Here is a 20,035-nt window from a genome sequence, read left to right on the forward strand (position 1 = left end):
GCGAATTATGTTACTTTCCATAACCTCCTGAAGAACCTCCACTGCCTCCGTGGCCCCCACCTCCTCCAGAACTTCCACCGCCTCCATATCCTCCTCCACCACTTCCTCCACCAGAGCCTCCACCACCTCCCCCGTAGCCTCCACCTCCACCAGAGCCTCCTCCACCACCACTTGATCCTCCATATCCTCCGCCACCACCACCACCTCCTTTGGAGCCTCCACTACTACTTGAGCCTCCGTATCCTCCGCCACTACCTCCAGAACTTCCACCGCCTCCATAAGTTCCTCCACCAGAGCCTCCGCCACCTCCCCCATAGCCTCCACCTCCACCAGAGCCTCCACCTCCTCCGTAGCCTCCACCTCCACCAGAGCCTCCACCTCCTCCTCCGTAGCCTCCACCTCCACCAGAGCCTCCACCTCTACCTCCACCAGAGCCTCCGGGGTCGGCGTGGCAGGAGACGACCAGGAGCGTCACCACAGCGACGATACAAGCAAACCTCTGGAATGGAATTGGGAACAATAACGGACAACTCTGATATCATATAGTAATTTTTTACATTGAAAAGCTCGTGATTTCATAATCAAATGTAATTATATTATCGAAAGAAGGTACCAAGTCATAACCTAAGTTTACATTTTCCATAAATTGGTAGCTGAAGGAGAGACGAGGCTGACGTCCATAAATTCATGCAAATATCAACCGGTCAATTCAAAATAATGTAATCATTTTCAATAAATTTGGGAGTGTAAATAAATTAGATGCTTCCAAGTAAAGAAGCAGTGGTGTCGATATATGGAACAAGTTACAGTAACAAAAGAGAAAAAAACTCACAGGAGAGTTTCAACCATCGACTAGACAATTATATGAGTAAGAATGAATGGATGTTTCCCGTGGTCCAAGATGACGTCTGAAGATTCATATGACCAAATGTGTTCTCTGAATGATTTAAGAACTCTGAAGCTCTGAGCATCATGTGAGTTACCATGTGGGAGCAGGTAAATGTCAACAAAAGGAAGAATACAAAATAGTTAAATCAAAATCGATAAATTTAGGATTATATTCAAAACGATAGACTGCAAGTCAATAAATAATGTTGACAATTTATGGAACAAGCTACAGTAACATCACTGAAAAAAAAACTCACAGGAAGGTTTCAGTCAGACGGTAAATAATGAGTAAAAGGTAATGAATGTATCGCATGGTCAAAGAGGCCGTCCGCACATTCATTTAACTATTTTCTTAACGTATTTCTGCAGGCGAACTCAGGTTCCCTTAACAGCTCTGAAGCTCTGAGCATCATGTGAGAGCTTACCATGTTGGAGGTGTTGGAGTGAGCAGGACGATCTGTGGCGGTAACAACAGTGGCAGCATATATATGGTCTGGAGTCACAAGAGACCTTGGTGCTTCAAGTCTTATCGTGATGCTGACTTTCACACGAAGCATTACACCGTAAACAACAGATTTCACAATTATTGCCAGAGCTGCAGACGCCCCAGTATGACGCTTGTTGGTTTAGGAAGTGTTGCGGCACTATCACTTAACCGGCCGTGTTGACTGAGGCTGGGTTGCGGCAGTTCAACGTACCGGGAAAATTCCACACTGGTTCACATATATAATCTTCCAGACAGTTTTCCCAATCTCCCACTTTTAATGTTATTAAAAAAGGACATTATCAAATTTTGCAGAAGGTAAAGAGGGTATTAGATTATTAAGGAAAAAGGAAAACATATTTGAAGTGAGGAAATGTGTATGACAATAGCGAAGGTTTTCACTCAATTTTTACCATGAGCCTAATTGATATAGTCTTTAAAGAAAATAATATTACGAATTTAATCCTTTATATTTATGTCCTAATCACACGTTTGCCTCACCTACTGCTATATTCAAACGTTTTACGTACAAGAAAAGTGGGTGCTCAACATTACAAATTGAATTAAATGCCCTGAAAGTGGCTATAAATAATGCAATTCAGAATGATTTACAAGAAGTCTCCTAAAATGAGTCATACCGACTCTAAATCTTCGGTCCAGGCATTGTTTTCCAGCCTGCACAGAGATAATATAAAACTCATCACTGAAATCCAACATATAGGAAAGAAGCACACAATCTAGGACTATTGATCACCCTAAATTGGATTCCCAATCACATTGGCATAGATGGTAATGAAATGGCAGACTCACTAGCAAAAGCTGCTACTGCTTTAACTGTTGTACAGGTAAAAATACATCCAATTTTATAACAGATTAAGGAGCAAATCAAGAAGAAAATACTCTCAACTATCAAAAGTAACGACCGAGCCAAAGTAGCAGAAGGCAGACCCCAGTACGATGTGGTACGAACCAGCCATTGAGAACTCACCTTTCGAGCCTGGCAAAAACCTATCCAGAGATATTGCAGTAGCCATACACAGACTCAGACTTGCCTACAAGTGCTGCTGGGAGGTAATAAACCCATACTTAAAGAGTGTCATATCTGTGGAACAGATGCAGAAATGCTATTATTACATTACTTAATGAAATGTGAGACATTGAAGCCCTGCGCATCAAACTCAACATTCAATCAACAAGAGCAGCTGAGTTAAATGCAAAACCTACAGCAATTACAATTGTTAAAAAATCAGTTGAAGAATGGGACACACTTGTGAACATTGTGCATCTATATCCGCCACCAAGATAACGATATTAAAACAAACGATTAAAATCTGTGCGAAAAGAAGGAAACTCTTCCTTCATTTAAAACTTAGACCCAGATATCACAGTAACAAGGTTATCGTGGTCTCTATCACCTGATCCTATTTCCATAAATTTACATTTACTCGTGTAGAACTCCAGTAGCCATTTCTCTGACCATCTCTGCAATCTGTCCAGGTCCTCTTGGAGGATCCTACAATCTTCATCTGTCACCACTCTTCCTCATTAATTTGGCGTCATCCGCCAACATTGACATGTAGGGTTCTATTCCTGTAAACATATCATTTACGTAAATTAGAAATAGAATTGGTCCCAACACCGATCCTTGTAGTACACCACTCGTTACTGTTCGCCATTCCGACTTCTCGCCCGTTACCATTACTCTCTGGCTCCTTCCTGTTAGATAGTTCTTTACCCATGCTAGGGCCTTTCTACTTACTCCTGCCTGCCTTTCAAGTCTCATTTGCGGTACTGTAACAAAGGCTTTTTGGCACTCTAGAAATACTCATTCTGCCCAACCTTTTCTGCCCTGCCTTATCCTTGTTATTTTATCGTAGAACTCCAAAAAGTTTGTTAGGTATGATTTCCCTGTTCAGATCCTATGTTGGTATTTGTTTACAAACCTAATGCTCTCCAGGTGTGCAGCAAGTCTTAGCTTAATTATTATTTCAAGTATTTTACAGGGGATGCTTGTCAGTGATACGGGTCTGTAGTTATGTACCTCCTCCCTATCACCTTTCTTGAAATTCGGTACGACTTTTGTCATTTGTGTGTGTATTCACCTAATTGTGCTTGCGGGGGTTGAGCTCTGGCTTTTTGGTCCCTCCTCTCAACCGTCAATTAACAGGTGTACAGGTTCCTGAGCCTATTGGGCTCTATTATATTTACAATTGAAACTGTGTATGGAGTCAGCCTCCACCACATCACTTCCTAATGCATTCCATTTGTCAACCACTCTGACACTAAAAAAGTTCTTTCTAATGTCTCTGTGGCTCATTTGGGCACTCAATTTCCACCTGTGTCCCCTAGTGCGTGTGCCCCTTGTGTTAAATAGCCTGTATTTATCTACCCTGTCGATTCCCTTGAGAATCTTGAATGTGGTGATCATGTCCGCCCCTAACTCTTCTGTCATCCAACGAAGTGAGATTTAATTCCCGTAGTCTCTCCTCGTAGCTCATACCTCTCAGCTCGGGTACTAGTCTGGTGGCAAATCTTTGAACCTTTTCCAATTTAGTCTTATGCTTGACTAGATATGGACTCCATGCTGGAGCCGCATACTCCAGGATTGGTCTGACATATGTGGTATATAATGTTCTGAAAGATTCCTTACACAAGTTTTAAAAGGCTGTTCTTATGTTAGCCAACCTGGTATATGCCGCTGATGTTATCCTCTTAATATGAGGTTCAGGGGACAGGTCTGGTGTGATATCAACCCCCAGGTCTTTCTCTCTCTCTGACTCTTGAAGTATTTCATCTCGCAAATAATACCTTTTATCTGGTCTCCTGCTCCCTACCCTCTACTCTAACAACCATTTGTTCGACCATTCCTGCAGCTTGTCCAGATCTTATTGAAGCCTCAAGCTGTCCTCCTCTGTCTTAATCATTCTCATAATTTTTGCATCATCAGCAAACAAAGAGAGGAATGATTCTATCCCATCTGGAAGATCATTTACATATATAAGAAACATTATGGGTCATAGGACTGAACCCTGCGGGACTCCACTGGTGACGTCTCGCCAATCTGAGGCCTCATCCCTCACAGTGACTCGCTGTCGTCTATTACTTAGGCACTCCCTTATCCAATGGAGTACCTTCCTTTCACTCCAGCCAGCATCTCCAGCTTTCGCACTAGTCTCTGGTGGGGTACTGTGTCAAAGGCTTTCTGGCAATACAAAAACATGCAGTCTGCCCACCATTCTCTTTCTTTTCTGGTTCTTGTTGTCTGATAGTAGAATTCAAATAATCCTGCGAGGTATTTCTTGCCATCCCTGAAACCATGTTGGTGTTGTGTCACAAAGTTCCTTCGCTCCAGATGTTCCACTAGATTTGTGTGTGTGTGTGTGTGTGTGTGTGTGTGTGTGTGTGTGTGTGTGTGTGTGTGTGTGTGTGTGTGTGTGTGTGTGTGTGTGTGTGTGTGTGTACAGGATGTACCTAGTTGTATTCACCTAGATGTGCTTACGTTTGTTTAGTTTCGGCTCTGTGGTCCCCCCTCTTCACCGTCATTCAACAGGTGTACAGGTTCATGAGCCTATTGGAATCTATCATATCTACACATGAAACTGTGTAAGGAGTCTATCCACCCAATCACTTCCTAATGCATTCCATTTATTAACTGCTCTGACACTAAACAAACTCTACCTTACATTGTGTACCTTATCAATTCCTTTGAGAATCTTGTATGTGGTGATCATGTCCCCCTATCTCTCCAATCTTCCAGCAACGTGAGGTTTAATTCCCGTAGTTTTTCCTCATTTTTTCTCTGTGGCTATACCGAAAATAATTCTGCATCACTATATCTCAATAGATTAAGTTTGGGAAAGGGATTTGTAATTCCAAATAACCAATGAACAAGTCAGTCATAATTTGTGCAAGCGGATTCCCAATTCATAAGCTATATTTCTATCTATAGAGCACTATATTTTCAAAGAAAGTATTAAAACTATGCATAGTTTTACAAGTTCAATAACCTTGTTAAAACATACTCACCCTCCTATGACCATCCCGAATCAACCACCAGTCACCCTGTAATGTTTGGTCAGACTAGCAAAATCATCTGGGTCACAATACTTTGCAATATGACTAGTTGTTGCTTGTGGTTAGACATAGGTCGTGATGGACGCTCATGCCCATCTCAACACCTAAAATGATGCCAATTTACAATCTCGCTCTGTGCCAGACTCATCTTCTCTAAGATTTACCAAAGAAAGGTTTTTCTGCAAGTGGATTAAGTATTTGTCTTATGTAGTTTAATTATCATCAAGGAAGGTAATGTATAGTGACCACAGTAATGTAACTACAATATGGTTACAATTATGAAGAAAAATGGAGGTTAATGGTAGGGGAGATGGAGAAGGGTAGGGAAGGTGGTTAAGGGTATTGAAAGAGGAAAGGTGACGGTAAAAGGTAAGGGGAGGTGGAGGGTAGGGAACGATGGGAAGGTTGTGAAGACTAAGAAAAGTGATGAGGTATAGGAAAGGAGAGGGAATTTGGTGAAGGAGAAGGAAGTTGGTGACAGTGATGGTTCTTGATTGGAACTGGCAGTGCCCAGATAAAGAAGGTGGCGATAGTGATGAAGACCACATATTGTGAAGATGACTGCAGAGATAGAGATGGCAGTGGGTGGTGTAAATGGTTACAGTGTTAAAGGTTGCGTGTACTGAAGTTGGTTACAGTGACGAAAATGTATGTAGTCAACCTTATGTAGTGTAGTATGTGGCGTAGATTACACATGGAAAATATTAGAGGGGCTGGTTCCAAATCTGTTCACAAGATCAAATGAGTAACATCATATGATACCAGGAGGCATGACAGGATGTGTAGAATACCTCCGTTGAAAAAAAGAGGTGCAATAGGTATTCTGAGAGAGAACTCTATCAACATCAGAGACTCGAGACTGTTCAACACACTTCCATTACACAAAAGAGGCATAACAGGCCGACCCCTCACAGTGTTCAAGAGAGAACTTGTTAAACACCTCCAAATGATACCTGATCAACCAGGCTGTGATTTATGCGTAATGCTGTTAGCAGCCACGTCCAAGAGCCTGGTTGACCAGACCAACAACTAGGAGACCTGGTCAGAGACCGGGCCGTGGAGCTCTTGACCTTCCGGAATCAACACACGGTAACTGCATTGTAATCACAGAGTACCCGCCAAGTAACAACAAGGTAACCGCCAGGTAACTACAAGGTAACCGCCAAGTAACAACAAGGTAACCGCCAGGTAAGCGGTTTTCTCCATCACCCGAGCAACGCCGGGGACCCATTCCAATTTCATGTAAATTTGATTCAAATTTTGAATTTATGAATCCCATTAATAAACATAAATAAAAGCCATTAAATAATTTACCAAAGTTTATTAATACTAACAGTTTGTTTAAATATTTTTAAGTTCAGATATGACAAAATATTATCTGCGAATTATGTTACTTTCCATAACCTCCTGAAGAACCTCCACTGCCTCCGTGGCCCCCACCTCCTCCAGAACTTCCACCGCCTCCATATCCTCCTCCACCACTTCCTCCACCAGAGCCTCCACCACCTCCCCCGTAGCCTCCACCTCCACCAGAGCCTCCTCCACCACCACTTGATCCTCCATATCCTCCGCCACCACCACCACCTCCTTTGGAGCCTCCACTACTACTTGAGCCTCCGTATCCTCCGCCACTACCTCCAGAACTTCCACCGCCTCCATAAGTTCCTCCACCAGAGCCTCCGCCACCTCCCCCATAGCCTCCACCTCCACCAGAGCCTCCACCTCCTCCGTAGCCTCCACCTCCACCAGAGCCTCCACCTCCTCCTCCGTAGCCTCCACCTCCACCAGAGCCTCCACCTCTACCTCCACCAGAGCCTCCGGGGTCGGCGTGGCAGGAGACGACCAGGAGCGTCACCACAGCGACGATACAAGCAAACCTCTGGAATGGAATTGGGAACAATAACGGACAACTCTGATATCATATAGTAATTTTTTACATTGAAAAGCTCGTGATTTCATAATCAAATGTAATTATATTATCGAAAGAAGGTACCAAGTCATAACCTAAGTTTACATTTTCCATAAATTGGTAGCTGAAGGAGAGACGAGGCTGACGTCCATAAATTCATGCAAATATCAACCGGTCAATTCAAAATAATGTAATCATTTTCAATAAATTTGGGAGTGTAAATAAATTAGATGCTTCCAAGTAAAGAAGCAGTGGTGTCGATATATGGAACAAGTTACAGTAACAAAAGAGAAAAAAACTCACAGGAGAGTTTCAACCATCGACTAGACAATTATATGAGTAAGAATGAATGGATGTTTCCCGTGGTCCAAGATGACGTCTGAAGATTCATATGACCAAATGTGTTCTCTGAATGATTTAAGAACTCTGAAGCTCTGAGCATCATGTGAGAGTTACCATGTGGGAGCAGGTAAATGTCAACAAAAGGAAGAATACAAAATAGTTAAATCAAAATCGATAAATTTAGGATTATATTCAAAACGATAGACTGCAAGTCAATAAATAATGTTGACAATTTATGGAACAAGCTACAGTAACATCACTGAAAAAAAAACTCACAGGAAGGTTTCAGTCAGACGGTAAATAATGAGTAAAAGGTAATGAATGTATCGCATGGTCAAAGAGGCCGTCCGCACATTCATTTAACTATTTTCTTAACGTATTTCTGCAGGCGAACTCAGGTTCCCTTAACAGCTCTGAAGCTCTGAGCATCATGTGAGAGCTTACCATGTTGGAGGTGTTGGAGTGAGCAGGACGATCTGTGGCGGTAACAACAGTGGCAGCATATATATGGTCTGGAGTCACAAGAGACCTTGGTGCTTCAAGTCTTATCGTGATGCTGACTTTCACACGAAGCATTACACCGTAAACAACAGATTTCACAATTATTGCCAGAGCTGCAGACGCCCCAGTATGACGCTTGTTGGTTTAGGAAGTGTTGCGGCACTATCACTTAACCGGCCGTGTTGACTGAGGCTGGGTTGCGGCAGTTCAACGTACCGGGAAAATTCCACACTGGTTCACATATATAATCTTCCAGACAGTTTTCCCAATCTCCCACTTTTAATGTTATTAAAAAAGGACATTATCAAATTTTGCAGAAGGTAAAGAGGGTATTAGATTATTAAGGAAAAAGGAAAACACATTTGAAGTGAGGAAATGTGTATGACAATAGCGAAGGTTTTCACTCAATTTTTACCATGAGCCTAATTGATATAGTCTTTAAAGAAAATAATATTACGAATTTAATCCTTTATATTTATGTCCTAATCACACGTTTGCCTCACCTACTGCTATATTCAAACGTTTTACGTACAAGAAAAGTGGGTGCTCAACATTACAAATTGAATTAAATGCCCTGAAAGTGGCTATAAATAATGCAATTCAGAATGATTTACAAGAAGTCTCCTAAAATGAGTCATACCGACTCTAAATCTTCGGTCCAGGCATTGTTTTCCAGCCTGCACAGAGATAATATAAAACTCATCACTGAAATCCAACATATAGGAAAAGAAGCACACAATCTAGGACTATTGATCACCCTAAATTGGATTCCCAATCACATTGGCATAGATGGTAATGAAATGGCAGACTCACTAGCAAAAGCTGCTACTGCTTTAACTGTTGTACAGGTAAAAATACATCCAATTTTATAACAGATTAAGGAGCAAATCAAGAAGAAAATACTCTCAACTATCAAAAGTAACGACCGAGCCAAAGTAGCAGAAGGCAGACCCCAGTACGATGTGGTACGAACCAGCCATTGAGAACTCACCTTTCGAGCCTGGCAAAAACCTATCCAGAGATATTGCAGTAGCCATACACAGACTCAGACTTGCCTACAAGTGCTGCTGGGAGGTAATAAACCCATACTTAAAGAGTGTCATATCTGTGGAACAGATGCAGAAATGCTATTATTACATTACTTAATGAAATGTGAGACATTGAAGCCCTGCGCATCAAACTCAACATTCAATCAACAAGAGCAGCTGAGTTAAATGCAAAACCTACAGCAATTACAATTGTTAAAAAATCAGTTGAAGAATGGGACACACTTGTGAACATTGTGCATCTATATCCGCCACCAACATAACGATATTAAAACAAACGATTAAAATCTGTGCGAAAAGAAGGAAACTCTTCCTTCATTTAAAACTTAGACCCAGATATCACAGTAACAAGGTTATCGTGGTCTCTATCACCTGATCCTATTTCCATAAATTTACATTTACTCGTGTAGAACTCCAGTAGCCATTTCTCTGACCATCTCTGCAATCTGTCCAGGTCCTCTTGGAGGATCCTACAATCTTCATCTGTCACCACTCTTCCTCATTAATTTGGCGTCATCCGCCAACATTGACATGTAGGGTTCTATTCCTGTAAACATATCATTTACGTAAATTAGAAATAGAATTGGTCCCAACACCGATCCTTGTAGTACACCACTCGTTACTGTTCGCCATTCCGACTTCTCGCCCGTTACCATTACTCTCTGGCTCCTTCCTGTTAGATAGTTCTTTACCCATGCTAGGGCCTTTCTACTTACTCCTGCCTGCCTTTCAAGTCTCATTTGCGGTACTGTAACAAAGGCTTTTTGGCACTCTAGAAATACTCATTCTGCCCAACCTTTTCTGCCCTGCCTTATCCTTGTTATTTTATCGTAGAACTCCAAAAAGTTTGTTAGGTATGATTTCCCTGTTCAGATCCTATGTTGGTATTTGTTTACAAACCTAATGCTCTCCAGGTGTGCAGCAAGTCTTAGCTTAATTATTATTTCAAGTATTTTACAGGGGATGCTTGTCAGTGATACGGGTCTGTAGTTATGTACCTCCTCCCTATCACCTTTCTTGAAATTCGGTACGACTTTTGTCATTTGTGTGTGTATTCACCTAATTGTGCTTGCGGGGGTTGAGCTCTGGCTTTTTGGTCCCTCCTCTCAACCGTCAATTAACAGGTGTACAGGTTCCTGAGCCTATTGGGCTCTATTATATTTACAATTGAAACTGTGTATGGAGTCAGCCTCCACCACATCACTTCCTAATGCATTCCATTTGTCAACCACTCTGACACTAAAAAAGTTCTTTCTAATGTCTCTGTGGCTCATTTGGGCACTCAATTTCCACCTGTGTCCCCTAGTGCGTGTGCCCCTTGTGTTAAATAGCCTGTATTTATCTACCCTGTCGATTCCCTTGAGAATCTTGAATGTGGTGATCATGTCCGCCCCTAACTCTTCTGTCATCCAACGAAGTGAGATTTAATTCCCGTAGTCTCTCCTCGTAGCTCATACCTCTCAGCTCGGGTACTAGTCTGGTGGCAAATCTTTGAACCTTTTCCAATTTAGTCTTATGCTTGACTAGATATGGACTCCATGCTGGAGCCGCATACTCCAGGATTGGTCTGACATATGTGGTATATAATGTTCTGAAAGATTCCTTACACAAGTTTTAAAAGGCTGTTCTTATGTTAGCCAACCTGGTATATGCCGCTGATGTTATCCTCTTAATATGAGGTTCAGGGGACAGGTCTGGTGTGATATCAACCCCCAGGTCTTTCTCTCTCTCTGACTCTTGAAGTATTTCATCTCGCAAATAATACCTTTTATCTGGTCTCCTGCTCCCTACCCTCTACTCTAACAACCATTTGTTCGACCATTCCTGCAGCTTGTCCAGATCTTATTGAAGCCTCAAGCTGTCCTCCTCTGTCTTAATCATTCTCATAATTTTTGCATCATCAGCAAACAAAGAGAGGAATGATTCTATCCCATCTGGAAGATCATTTACATATATAAGAAACATTATGGGTCATAGGACTGAACCCTGCGGGACTCCACTGGTGACGTCTCGCCAATCTGAGGCCTCATCCCTCACAGTGACTCGCTGTCGTCTATTACTTAGGCACTCCCTTATCCAATGGAGTACCTTCCTTTCACTCCAGCCAGCATCTCCAGCTTTCGCACTAGTCTCTGGTGGGGTACTGTGTCAAAGGCTTTCTGGCAATACAAAAACATGCAGTCTGCCCACCATTCTCTTTCTTTTCTGGTTCTTGTTGTCTGATAGTAGAATTCAAATAATCCTGCGAGGTATTTCTTGCCATCCCTGAAACCATGTTGGTGTTGTGTCACAAAGTTCCTTCGCTCCAGATGTTCCACTAGATTTGTGTGTGTGTGTGTGTGTGTGTGTGTGTGTGTGTGTGTGTGTGTGTGTGTGTGTGTGTGTGTGTGTGTGTGTGTGTGTGTGTGTGTGTGTGTGTGTACAGGATGTACCTAGTTGTATTCACCTAGATGTGCTTACGTTTGTTTAGTTTCGGCTCTGTGGTCCCCCCTCTTCACCGTCATTCAACAGGTGTACAGGTTCATGAGCCTATTGGAATCTATCATATCTACACATGAAACTGTGTAAGGAGTCTATCCACCCAATCACTTCCTAATGCATTCCATTTATTAACTGCTCTGACACTAAACAAACTCTACCTTACATTGTGTACCTTATCAATTCCTTTGAGAATCTTGTATGTGGTGATCATGTCCCCCTATCTCTCCAATCTTCCAGCAACGTGAGGTTTAATTCCCGTAGTTTTTCCTCATTTTTTCTCTGTGGCTATACCGAAAATAATTCTGCATCACTATATCTCAATAGATTAAGTTTGGGAAAGGGATTTGTAATTCCAAATAACCAATGAACAAGTCAGTCATAATTTGTGCAAGCGGATTCCCAATTCATAAGCTATATTTCTATCTATAGAGCACTATATTTTCAAAGAAAGTATTAAAACTATGCATAGTTTTACAAGTTCAATAACCTTGTTAAAACATACTCACCCTCCTATGACCATCCCGAATCAACCACCAGTCACCCTGTAATGTTTGGTCAGACTAGCAAAATCATCTGGGTCACAATACTTTGCAATATGACTAGTTGTTGCTTGTGGTTAGACATAGGTCGTGATGGACGCTCATGCCCATCTCAACACCTAAAATGATGCCAATTTACAATCTCGCTCTGTGCCAGACTCATCTTCTCTAAGATTTACCAAAGAAAGGTTTTTCTGCAAGTGGATTAAGTATTTGTCTTATGTAGTTTAATTATCATCAAGGAAGGTAATGTATAGTGACCACAGTAATGTAACTACAATATGGTTACAATTATGAAGAAAAATGGAGGTTAATGGTAGGGGAGATGGAGAAGGGTAGGGAAGGTGGTTAAGGGTATTGAAAGAGGAAAGGTGACGGTAAAAGGTAAGGGGAGGTGGAGGGTAGGGAACGATGGGAAGGTTGTGAAGACTAAGAAAAGTGATGAGGTATAGGAAAGGAGAGGGAATTTGGTGAAGGAGAAGGAAGTTGGTGACAGTGATGGTTCTTGATTGGAACTGGCAGTGCCCAGATAAAGAAGGTGGCGATAGTGATGAAGACCACATATTGTGAAGATGACTGCAGAGATAGAGAAGGCAGTGCGTGGTGTAAATGGTTACAGTGTTAAAGGTTGCGTGTACTGAAGTTGGTTACAGTGACGAAAATGTATGTAGTCAACCTTATGTAGTGTAGTATGTGGCGTAGATTACACATGGAAAATATTAGAGGGGCTGGTTCCAAATCTGTTCACAAGATCAAATGAGTAACATCATATGATACCAGGAGGCATGACAGGATGTGTAGAATACCTCCGTTGAAAAAAAGAGGTGCAATAGGTATTCTGAGAGAGAACTCTATCAACATCAGAGACCCGAGACTGTTTAACACACTTCCATTACACAAAAGAGGCATAACAGGCCGACCCCTCACAGTGTTCAAGAGAGAACTTGTTAAACACCTCCAAATGATACCTGATCAACCAGGCTGTGATTTATGCGTAATGCTGTGAGCAGCCACGTCCAAGAGCCTGGTTGACCAGACCAACAACTAGGAGACCTGGTCAGAGACCGGGCCGTGGAGCTCTTGACCTTCTGGAATCAACACACGGTAACTGCATTGTAATCACAGAGTACCCGCCAAGTAACAACAAGGTAACCGCCAGGTAACTACAAGGTAACCGCAAGGTAACAACAAGGTAACCGCAAGGTAAGCGGTTTTCTCCATCACCCGAGCAACGCCGGGGACCCTTTCCAATTTCATGTAAATTTGATTCAAATTTTGAATTTATGAATCCCATTAATAAACATAAATAAAAGCCATTAAATAATTTACCAAAGTTTATTAATACTAACAGTTTGTTTAAATATTTTTAAGATCAGATATGACAAAATATTATCTGCGAATTATGTTACTTTCCATAACCTCCTGAAGAACCTCCACTGTCTCCGTGGCCCCCACCTCCTCCAGATCTTCCACCGCCTCCATATCCTCCTCCACCACTTCCTCCACCAGAGCCTCCACCACCTCCCCCGTAGCCTCCACCTCCACCAGAGCCTCCTCCACCACCACTTGATCCTCCATATCCTCCGCCACCACCACCACCTCCTCTGGAGCCTCCACTACTACTTGAGCCTCCGTATCCTCCGCCACTACCTCCAGAACTTCCACCGGCTCCATAACTTCCTCCACCAGAGCCTCCGCCACCTCCCCCATAGCCTCCACCTCCACCAGAGCCTCCACCTCCTCCGTAGCCTCCACCTCCACCAGAGCCTCCACCTCCTCCTCCGTAGCCTCCACCTCCACCAGAGCCTCCACCTCTACCTCCACCAGAGCCTCCGGGGTCGGCGTGGCAGGAGACGACCAGGAGCGTCACCACAACGACGATACATGCAAACCTCTGGAATGGAATTGGGAACATTAACGGACAACTCTGATATCATATAGTAATTTTTTACATTGAAAAGCTCGTGATTTCATAATCAAATGTAATTATATTATCGAAAGAAGGCACCAAGTCATAACCTAAGTTTACATTTTCCATAAATTGGTAGCTGAAGGAGAGACGAGGCTGACGTCCATAAATTCATGCAAATATCAACCGGTCAATTCAAAATAATGTAATCATTTTCAATAAATTTGGGAGTGTAAATAAATTAGATGCTTCCAAGTAAAGAAGCAGTGGTGTCGATATATGGAACAAGTTACAGTAACAAAAGAGAAAAAAACTCACAGGAGAGTTTCAACCATCGACTAGACAATTATATGAGTAAGAATGAATGGATGTTTCCCGTGGTCCAAGATGCCGTCTGAAGATTCATATGACCAAATGTGTTCTCTGAATGATTTAAGAACTCTGAAGCTCTGAGCATCATGTGAGAGTTACCATGTGGGAGCAGGTAAATGTCAACAAAAGGAAGAATACAAAATAGTTAAATCAAAATCGATAAATTTAGGATTATATTCAAAACGATTGACTGCAAGTCAGTGAATAATGTTGACGATTTATGGAACAAGCTACAGTAACATCACTGAAAAAAAACTCACAGGAAGGTTTCAGTCAGACGGTAAATAATGAGTAAAAGGTAATGAATGTATCGCATGGTCAAAGAGGCCGTCCGCACATTCATTTAACTATTTTCTTAACGTATTTCTGCAGGCGAACTCAGGTTCCCTTAACAGCTCTGAAGCTCTGAGCATCATGTGAGAGCTTACCATGTTGGAGGTGTTGGAGTGAGCAGGACGATCTGTGGCGGTAACAACAGTGACAGCATATATATGGTCTGGAGTCACAAGAGACCTTGGTGCTTCAAGTCTTATCGTGATGCTGACTTTCACACGAAGCATTACACCGTAAACAACAGATTTCACAATTATTGCCAGAGCTGCAGACGCCCCAGTATGACGCTTGTTGGTTTAGGAAGTGTTGCGGCACTATCACTTAACCGGCCGTGTTGACTGAAGCTGGGTTGAGGCAGTTCAACGTACCGGGAAAATTCCACACTGGTTCACATATATAATCTTCCAGACAGTCTTCCCAATCTCCCACTTTTAATGTTATTAAAAAAGGACATTATCAAATATTACAGAAGGTAAAGAGGGTATTAGATTATTAAGGAAAAAGGAAAACACATTTGAAGTGAGGAAATGTGTATGACAATAGCGAAGGTTTTCACTCAATTTTTACCATGAGCCTAATTGATATAGTCTTTAAAGAAAATAATATTACGAATTTAATCCTTTATATTTATGTCCTAATCACACGTTTGCCTCACCTACTGCTATATTCAAACGTTTTACGTACAAGAAAAGTGGGTGCTCAACATTACAAATTGAATTAAATGCCCTGAAAGTGGCCATAAATTATGCAATTGAGAATAATGTACAAGAAGGCTCCTAAAATGAGTCTTACCGACTCTAAATCTTCGGTCCAGGCATTGTTTTCCAGCCTGCACAGAGATAATATAAAACACATCACTGAAATCCTACATATAGGAAAAGAGGCACACAATCTAGGACTATTGATCACCCTAAATTGGATTCCAAATCACATTGGCATAGAGGGTAATGAATTGGCAGACTCACTAGCAAAAGCTGCTACTGCTTTAACTGTTGTACAGGTAAAAATACCTCCAAATTTATTACAGATTAAGGAGAAAATCATGAAGGGAAATACTCCCAACTATCAATTGTAACGACAGAGCCAAAATACCGGAAGGCAGACCCACTGCGATGTGGTTCGAACAAGCCATTGGGAACTCATCTTTCAAGCCTGGCAAAAACATATCCAGAAATATTGGAGTAGCCTTACACAGACTCAGACTTGGCTACAAGTTCTGCTGGAAGGTAATAAACCAATTCTTAAAGAGTATCATATCTGTGGAACAGATGCAGAAATGTTATTATTACATTACTTACTGGAATGTGAAGAATTGAAGCCCTGCGCATCAAACTCAACCTTCAACCAACAAGAGCACCTGAATTAAATGCAAAATCTACAGTGACTACTATGGTTAAAAAATCAGTTGAAGAATGGGACACACTAGTGAACATTGTGCAGCTATATCCGCCACCAATATAACGTTATTAAAACAAAAGACTAAAATCAGTGCGAAAAGATGGAAATTCTACATTCATTTAAAACTTTGACCCAGATATCACAGTAACAAGGTTATTGCGAATAACCGAACTCAATTACGTTTCTATGTAGCCCGTGTTATATGGAAGTTTTGTTCCGAGTGGCAGAATCTAAAACAAAAACAACATCTCTGAGCGCAAGTTATAGCCCCGCTCTTGTGGCAGGCAAGTCCACTATGGGCTCAACATAGCCCGTGCTACATGGAACTTTTTGTTCTGAGTAGCTGACTCTAAAACAACAATCTCTGAGCTTTGTTACTGGCATTACAAGATGAATGTCATCTTCAATAATGTCAACCACCAACGACATGTTTGTTGACATCGCTGTCCACACTGATTTCTTCGGTCACACTTTTACAGGTGAGAGTGTGAGTGTGTTCATTCACACACTCTTTACAGAATGTGTGTTCTCTCTTATTTGTGCCACCAGGATCGATCTTAAGTTCTTGGGCCCCCACCTTAATTGCTGCCGGTTTTCTTATGCTATGACTCCTGACCTATTTCCCGATCATATCTGCTTTTAAAATTGTAAATGGAGCTGGATTTTTCAACCTGTTCCTCAAGTTCATTCCATTTTCCTATTACTCTTACGCTAAAAGAATATTTTAAGATCTCTAGAACTCAGATGATTCTCTAGCTTCCTACCATGGCCTCTGGTTCTTTTAGTATGTATTGTGAACTTTTCCTATTTTCCTGTTCTGAGTGAGTAGGAAAGTATTTTATCCTCCAAATCGTCTAAAGTATTTTACACGTCTCTATCATGTTTCTCCTCCATCCTCTTTTCTAGCGCCCTCAAGTTTAGCTCATTCAGTCTGTCTTCACACTTCATCCCCCATCACAATTCTTGGACTTGCTTCGTTGCAAACGTTTAAACCGAAAATAATAGAATTTGCGACGTTTCGGTACGTCCTGGAAGATTATCAAGTCGTGTAAGTGCAAGAGAAAGGTGAAGAAAGTCATAATTATCTCAACCACTCTTATTTGTATTACATGACTTGATAATGGTCCAGGATGAACAGAAACGTCGTCAATTATTTTATTTTCAGACTAGCTGTGGCTCAGTATTGCTGTAGCTCAGCCTGTGCAGTGCTGAGCCACAGCAACCTTCCCCTGTCTCACATCCTCTTCACTATCCCTCCTCCTCCGTCCCCTCGTCCTCTCTACCATTCCTCATTTCCCCGCCCCCTCGTACTGCCCACCGTTCCTACCCTCCCCCGTCCCCTTGTCCTCCCCACCATCTCCCACTCCCCCGTCCCTTTGTTCTCCTAACCATCCCCAACTCTCCCGTCCCCCTCGTCCTCCCTACCATTTCCCCCTCCCCTGTCCCCTAGTCCTCCCCACCGTCCCCCACCCCTGTCCTCTCTTCCTCCATATAATATAAGAAAAGCAGTTAATTAAAAACGAAATGAAAAAATAGAAAAATAAACTATATTCACAAAAAAGAATGCTACGGTAAACAACACAGCTTAATTCCAACGCATTGTCACACAAAATAATTAAATAAAAATGAAAATAAATCGGAATCTATGAAAACTCCATATATTAATGAAATTCAGAAACATTGAAATTGAATCGTAATATATTAAGTATAGCATGTGTTGCTCTTACGTGCAACAGATGGCTCTGTTTTTCAAAAACGGCATGTTTTACCTGTCACAGGTGTGGCATCTGTACTTATACTAACGAAATGAACAGTATGGTAAACAACACAGCTCAATTCCAACGGAATGTCACACAAAATAATTTAATCAAAATGAAAATAAATGGAAATCTATGAAAATTCAATTTATCAATGAAATTTGAAACACTGAAATGTAATCGTAACATATATAGTATAGCATGTGTTACTCCTACGTGCAACAGATGGCGCTGTGTCATAAGAAAAGAATGTCTTTACCTGTCACAGGTGTTGCATCCATACTTACACTTACGAAATGAACGGTATGGTAAACAAAACAACTCAATTCCAACACAATGTCACAGAATAATTAAATCAAAATGAAAATAAATCGAAATATATCTAAATTCAATTTATCAATGATATCGGAAATCCTGAAATGGAATCGTAACATATTTAGTATGGCGTGTGTGTGCATATTACGTGCAACAGATGGCCCTGTTTCTCAAAAAACGCATGTTTTTTACCTGTCACATGTGTGGAATCTATATAGCAGGTATATAAAAACGCACACGTATTCGAAGGAAACGTTTTGTCAAAATTTCAAAGCAATTGGAGAACTTTCAAATATTACAGCGTGTGTTGCTCTTACGTCATACAGATGGCGCTGTTTTTTGTTTTTAATTTTTTTTCCTGTCACAGGTGATGCATGTATATAATAGGTATATAAAAACACGCGCCTATTCGAATGCAACGTTGTGTCAAAATTTCAAAGCAATCGGTAAAGAGGTTTTGAAGATTTCCTTCACATGAAAATCACAGTTTTAAAAAAATATATGTTTTTTTCCAGTCACAGACGTGACATCCATATATTATGTATATAAAAACCCGCTCGGGTGCGAATGGAACGTTGTGTGAAAATTTGAAAGTAATCGGTGAAGAACTTTCGGAGATTAACGATTTTGAACAAACGAACATATACATTATTATTTATATGGATTTATGGGTTGAATGTCTTGTTTTCACCAACGTTATTGGGACATTTTCTGAAGACTTTAGAATCTTTTCGAGCTTAAATTCTACGCCGGTGCAACATATTCGAGAAGTATGCGTAGATTGCATAGAAAGAGCCCCGGTTTAGGATTCTAAGTGACGTTCTAATGTTTGCCCGCGTCCCGTATGCTCTGATGTTTCATTGTTTATGTGTGCCTCTAGAGACACTGTTGGAATTACATCCATTCCCAAATCACTATTTCTCTCTGACTCCTGTAGTTGAGTGTTTCTTCTCCTCCTTCACTAAATTCCCTCTCCTTCAAATCCTTCCCTATACTTCACCACGTTTCCTAGGCTTCACAACCTTCCCTACCCTTCACATCGTTCCCTACTCTCCATCTCCTCCTCATACCCTTTAATACTACTTTCTCTTGCCTCAGCTCTTTCATACCCTTAACCCACCTTCCCTAAACTCCATTATCTTCCCTACCCTTCACCATCTTCCCTTCCTTGAGATGGTTTCTACCATTAACCACCAGTTTTTCTTCATAATTGTAATCACATTAATGGTTACATTACTGTGGTCACCACACATTATCTTCCATGATAATAATTAAACTACATAAGACAAATACTTAATCCAATTGCAGAAAATTCTTTTATTGGTAAATCTTAGCGAGGAGGAGTCTGGCACAGAGTGAAATTGTAAATTGGCATAATTTTATGTGTTGAGATGGGCATGAGCGTCCATCACGACCTATGTCCATCCACAAGCCTTACTAGTCATCCTGCAAAGTAGGGTGACCCAGATGTTTAAGGCTAGTCTGACCAAACATTACAGGGTGACAAGTGGTTGATTCGGGATGGTCATAGGAGGGTGGGATATGTTTTAACAAGTTTTTGAACTAGTAAAACTATGCATAGTTTATAATACTTTCTTTGAAGATATAGTGCCCTATAGACAGAAATATAGCTTAGGAATAGGGAATCCGCTAGCACAAATTATGACTGACTTATTCATTGGTTATT

General features: G+C 41.3%; 3 protein-coding genes across 3 annotated transcripts; all 3 read right to left on the reverse strand.

Annotated features, from left to right (window-relative positions):
* Positions 1–10: 10 nt before the first annotated feature.
* LOC123754147 (uncharacterized) lies at positions 11–1,445 on the reverse strand. Its single transcript, XM_045736351.2, has 2 exons — positions 1,314–1,445; positions 11–499 (listed from the first exon to the last, which is right to left on the reverse strand). The coding sequence occupies exons 1-2, from the start codon at positions 1,443–1,445 to the stop codon at positions 11–13; spliced, it is 621 nt and encodes a 206-aa protein (XP_045592307.2).
* Positions 1,446–6,836: 5,391 nt separating this feature from the next.
* On the reverse strand, positions 6,837–8,273 carry LOC138355444 (uncharacterized). Its single transcript, XM_069310428.1, has 2 exons — positions 8,142–8,273; positions 6,837–7,325 (listed from the first exon to the last, which is right to left on the reverse strand). The coding sequence occupies exons 1-2, from the start codon at positions 8,271–8,273 to the stop codon at positions 6,837–6,839; spliced, it is 621 nt and encodes a 206-aa protein (XP_069166529.1).
* A 5,396-nt stretch (positions 8,274–13,669) lies between these two features.
* Positions 13,670–15,105, reverse strand: LOC138355445 (uncharacterized). Its single transcript, XM_069310431.1, has 2 exons — positions 14,974–15,105; positions 13,670–14,158 (listed from the first exon to the last, which is right to left on the reverse strand). The coding sequence occupies exons 1-2, from the start codon at positions 15,103–15,105 to the stop codon at positions 13,670–13,672; spliced, it is 621 nt and encodes a 206-aa protein (XP_069166532.1).
* Positions 15,106–20,035: the final 4,930 nt, after the last annotated feature.

Source organism: Procambarus clarkii, chromosome 6 (genome assembly GCF_040958095.1).
Source record: "Procambarus clarkii isolate CNS0578487 chromosome 6, FALCON_Pclarkii_2.0, whole genome shotgun sequence".
Lineage (NCBI taxonomy): Eukaryota > Metazoa > Arthropoda > Malacostraca > Decapoda > Cambaridae > Procambarus > Procambarus clarkii.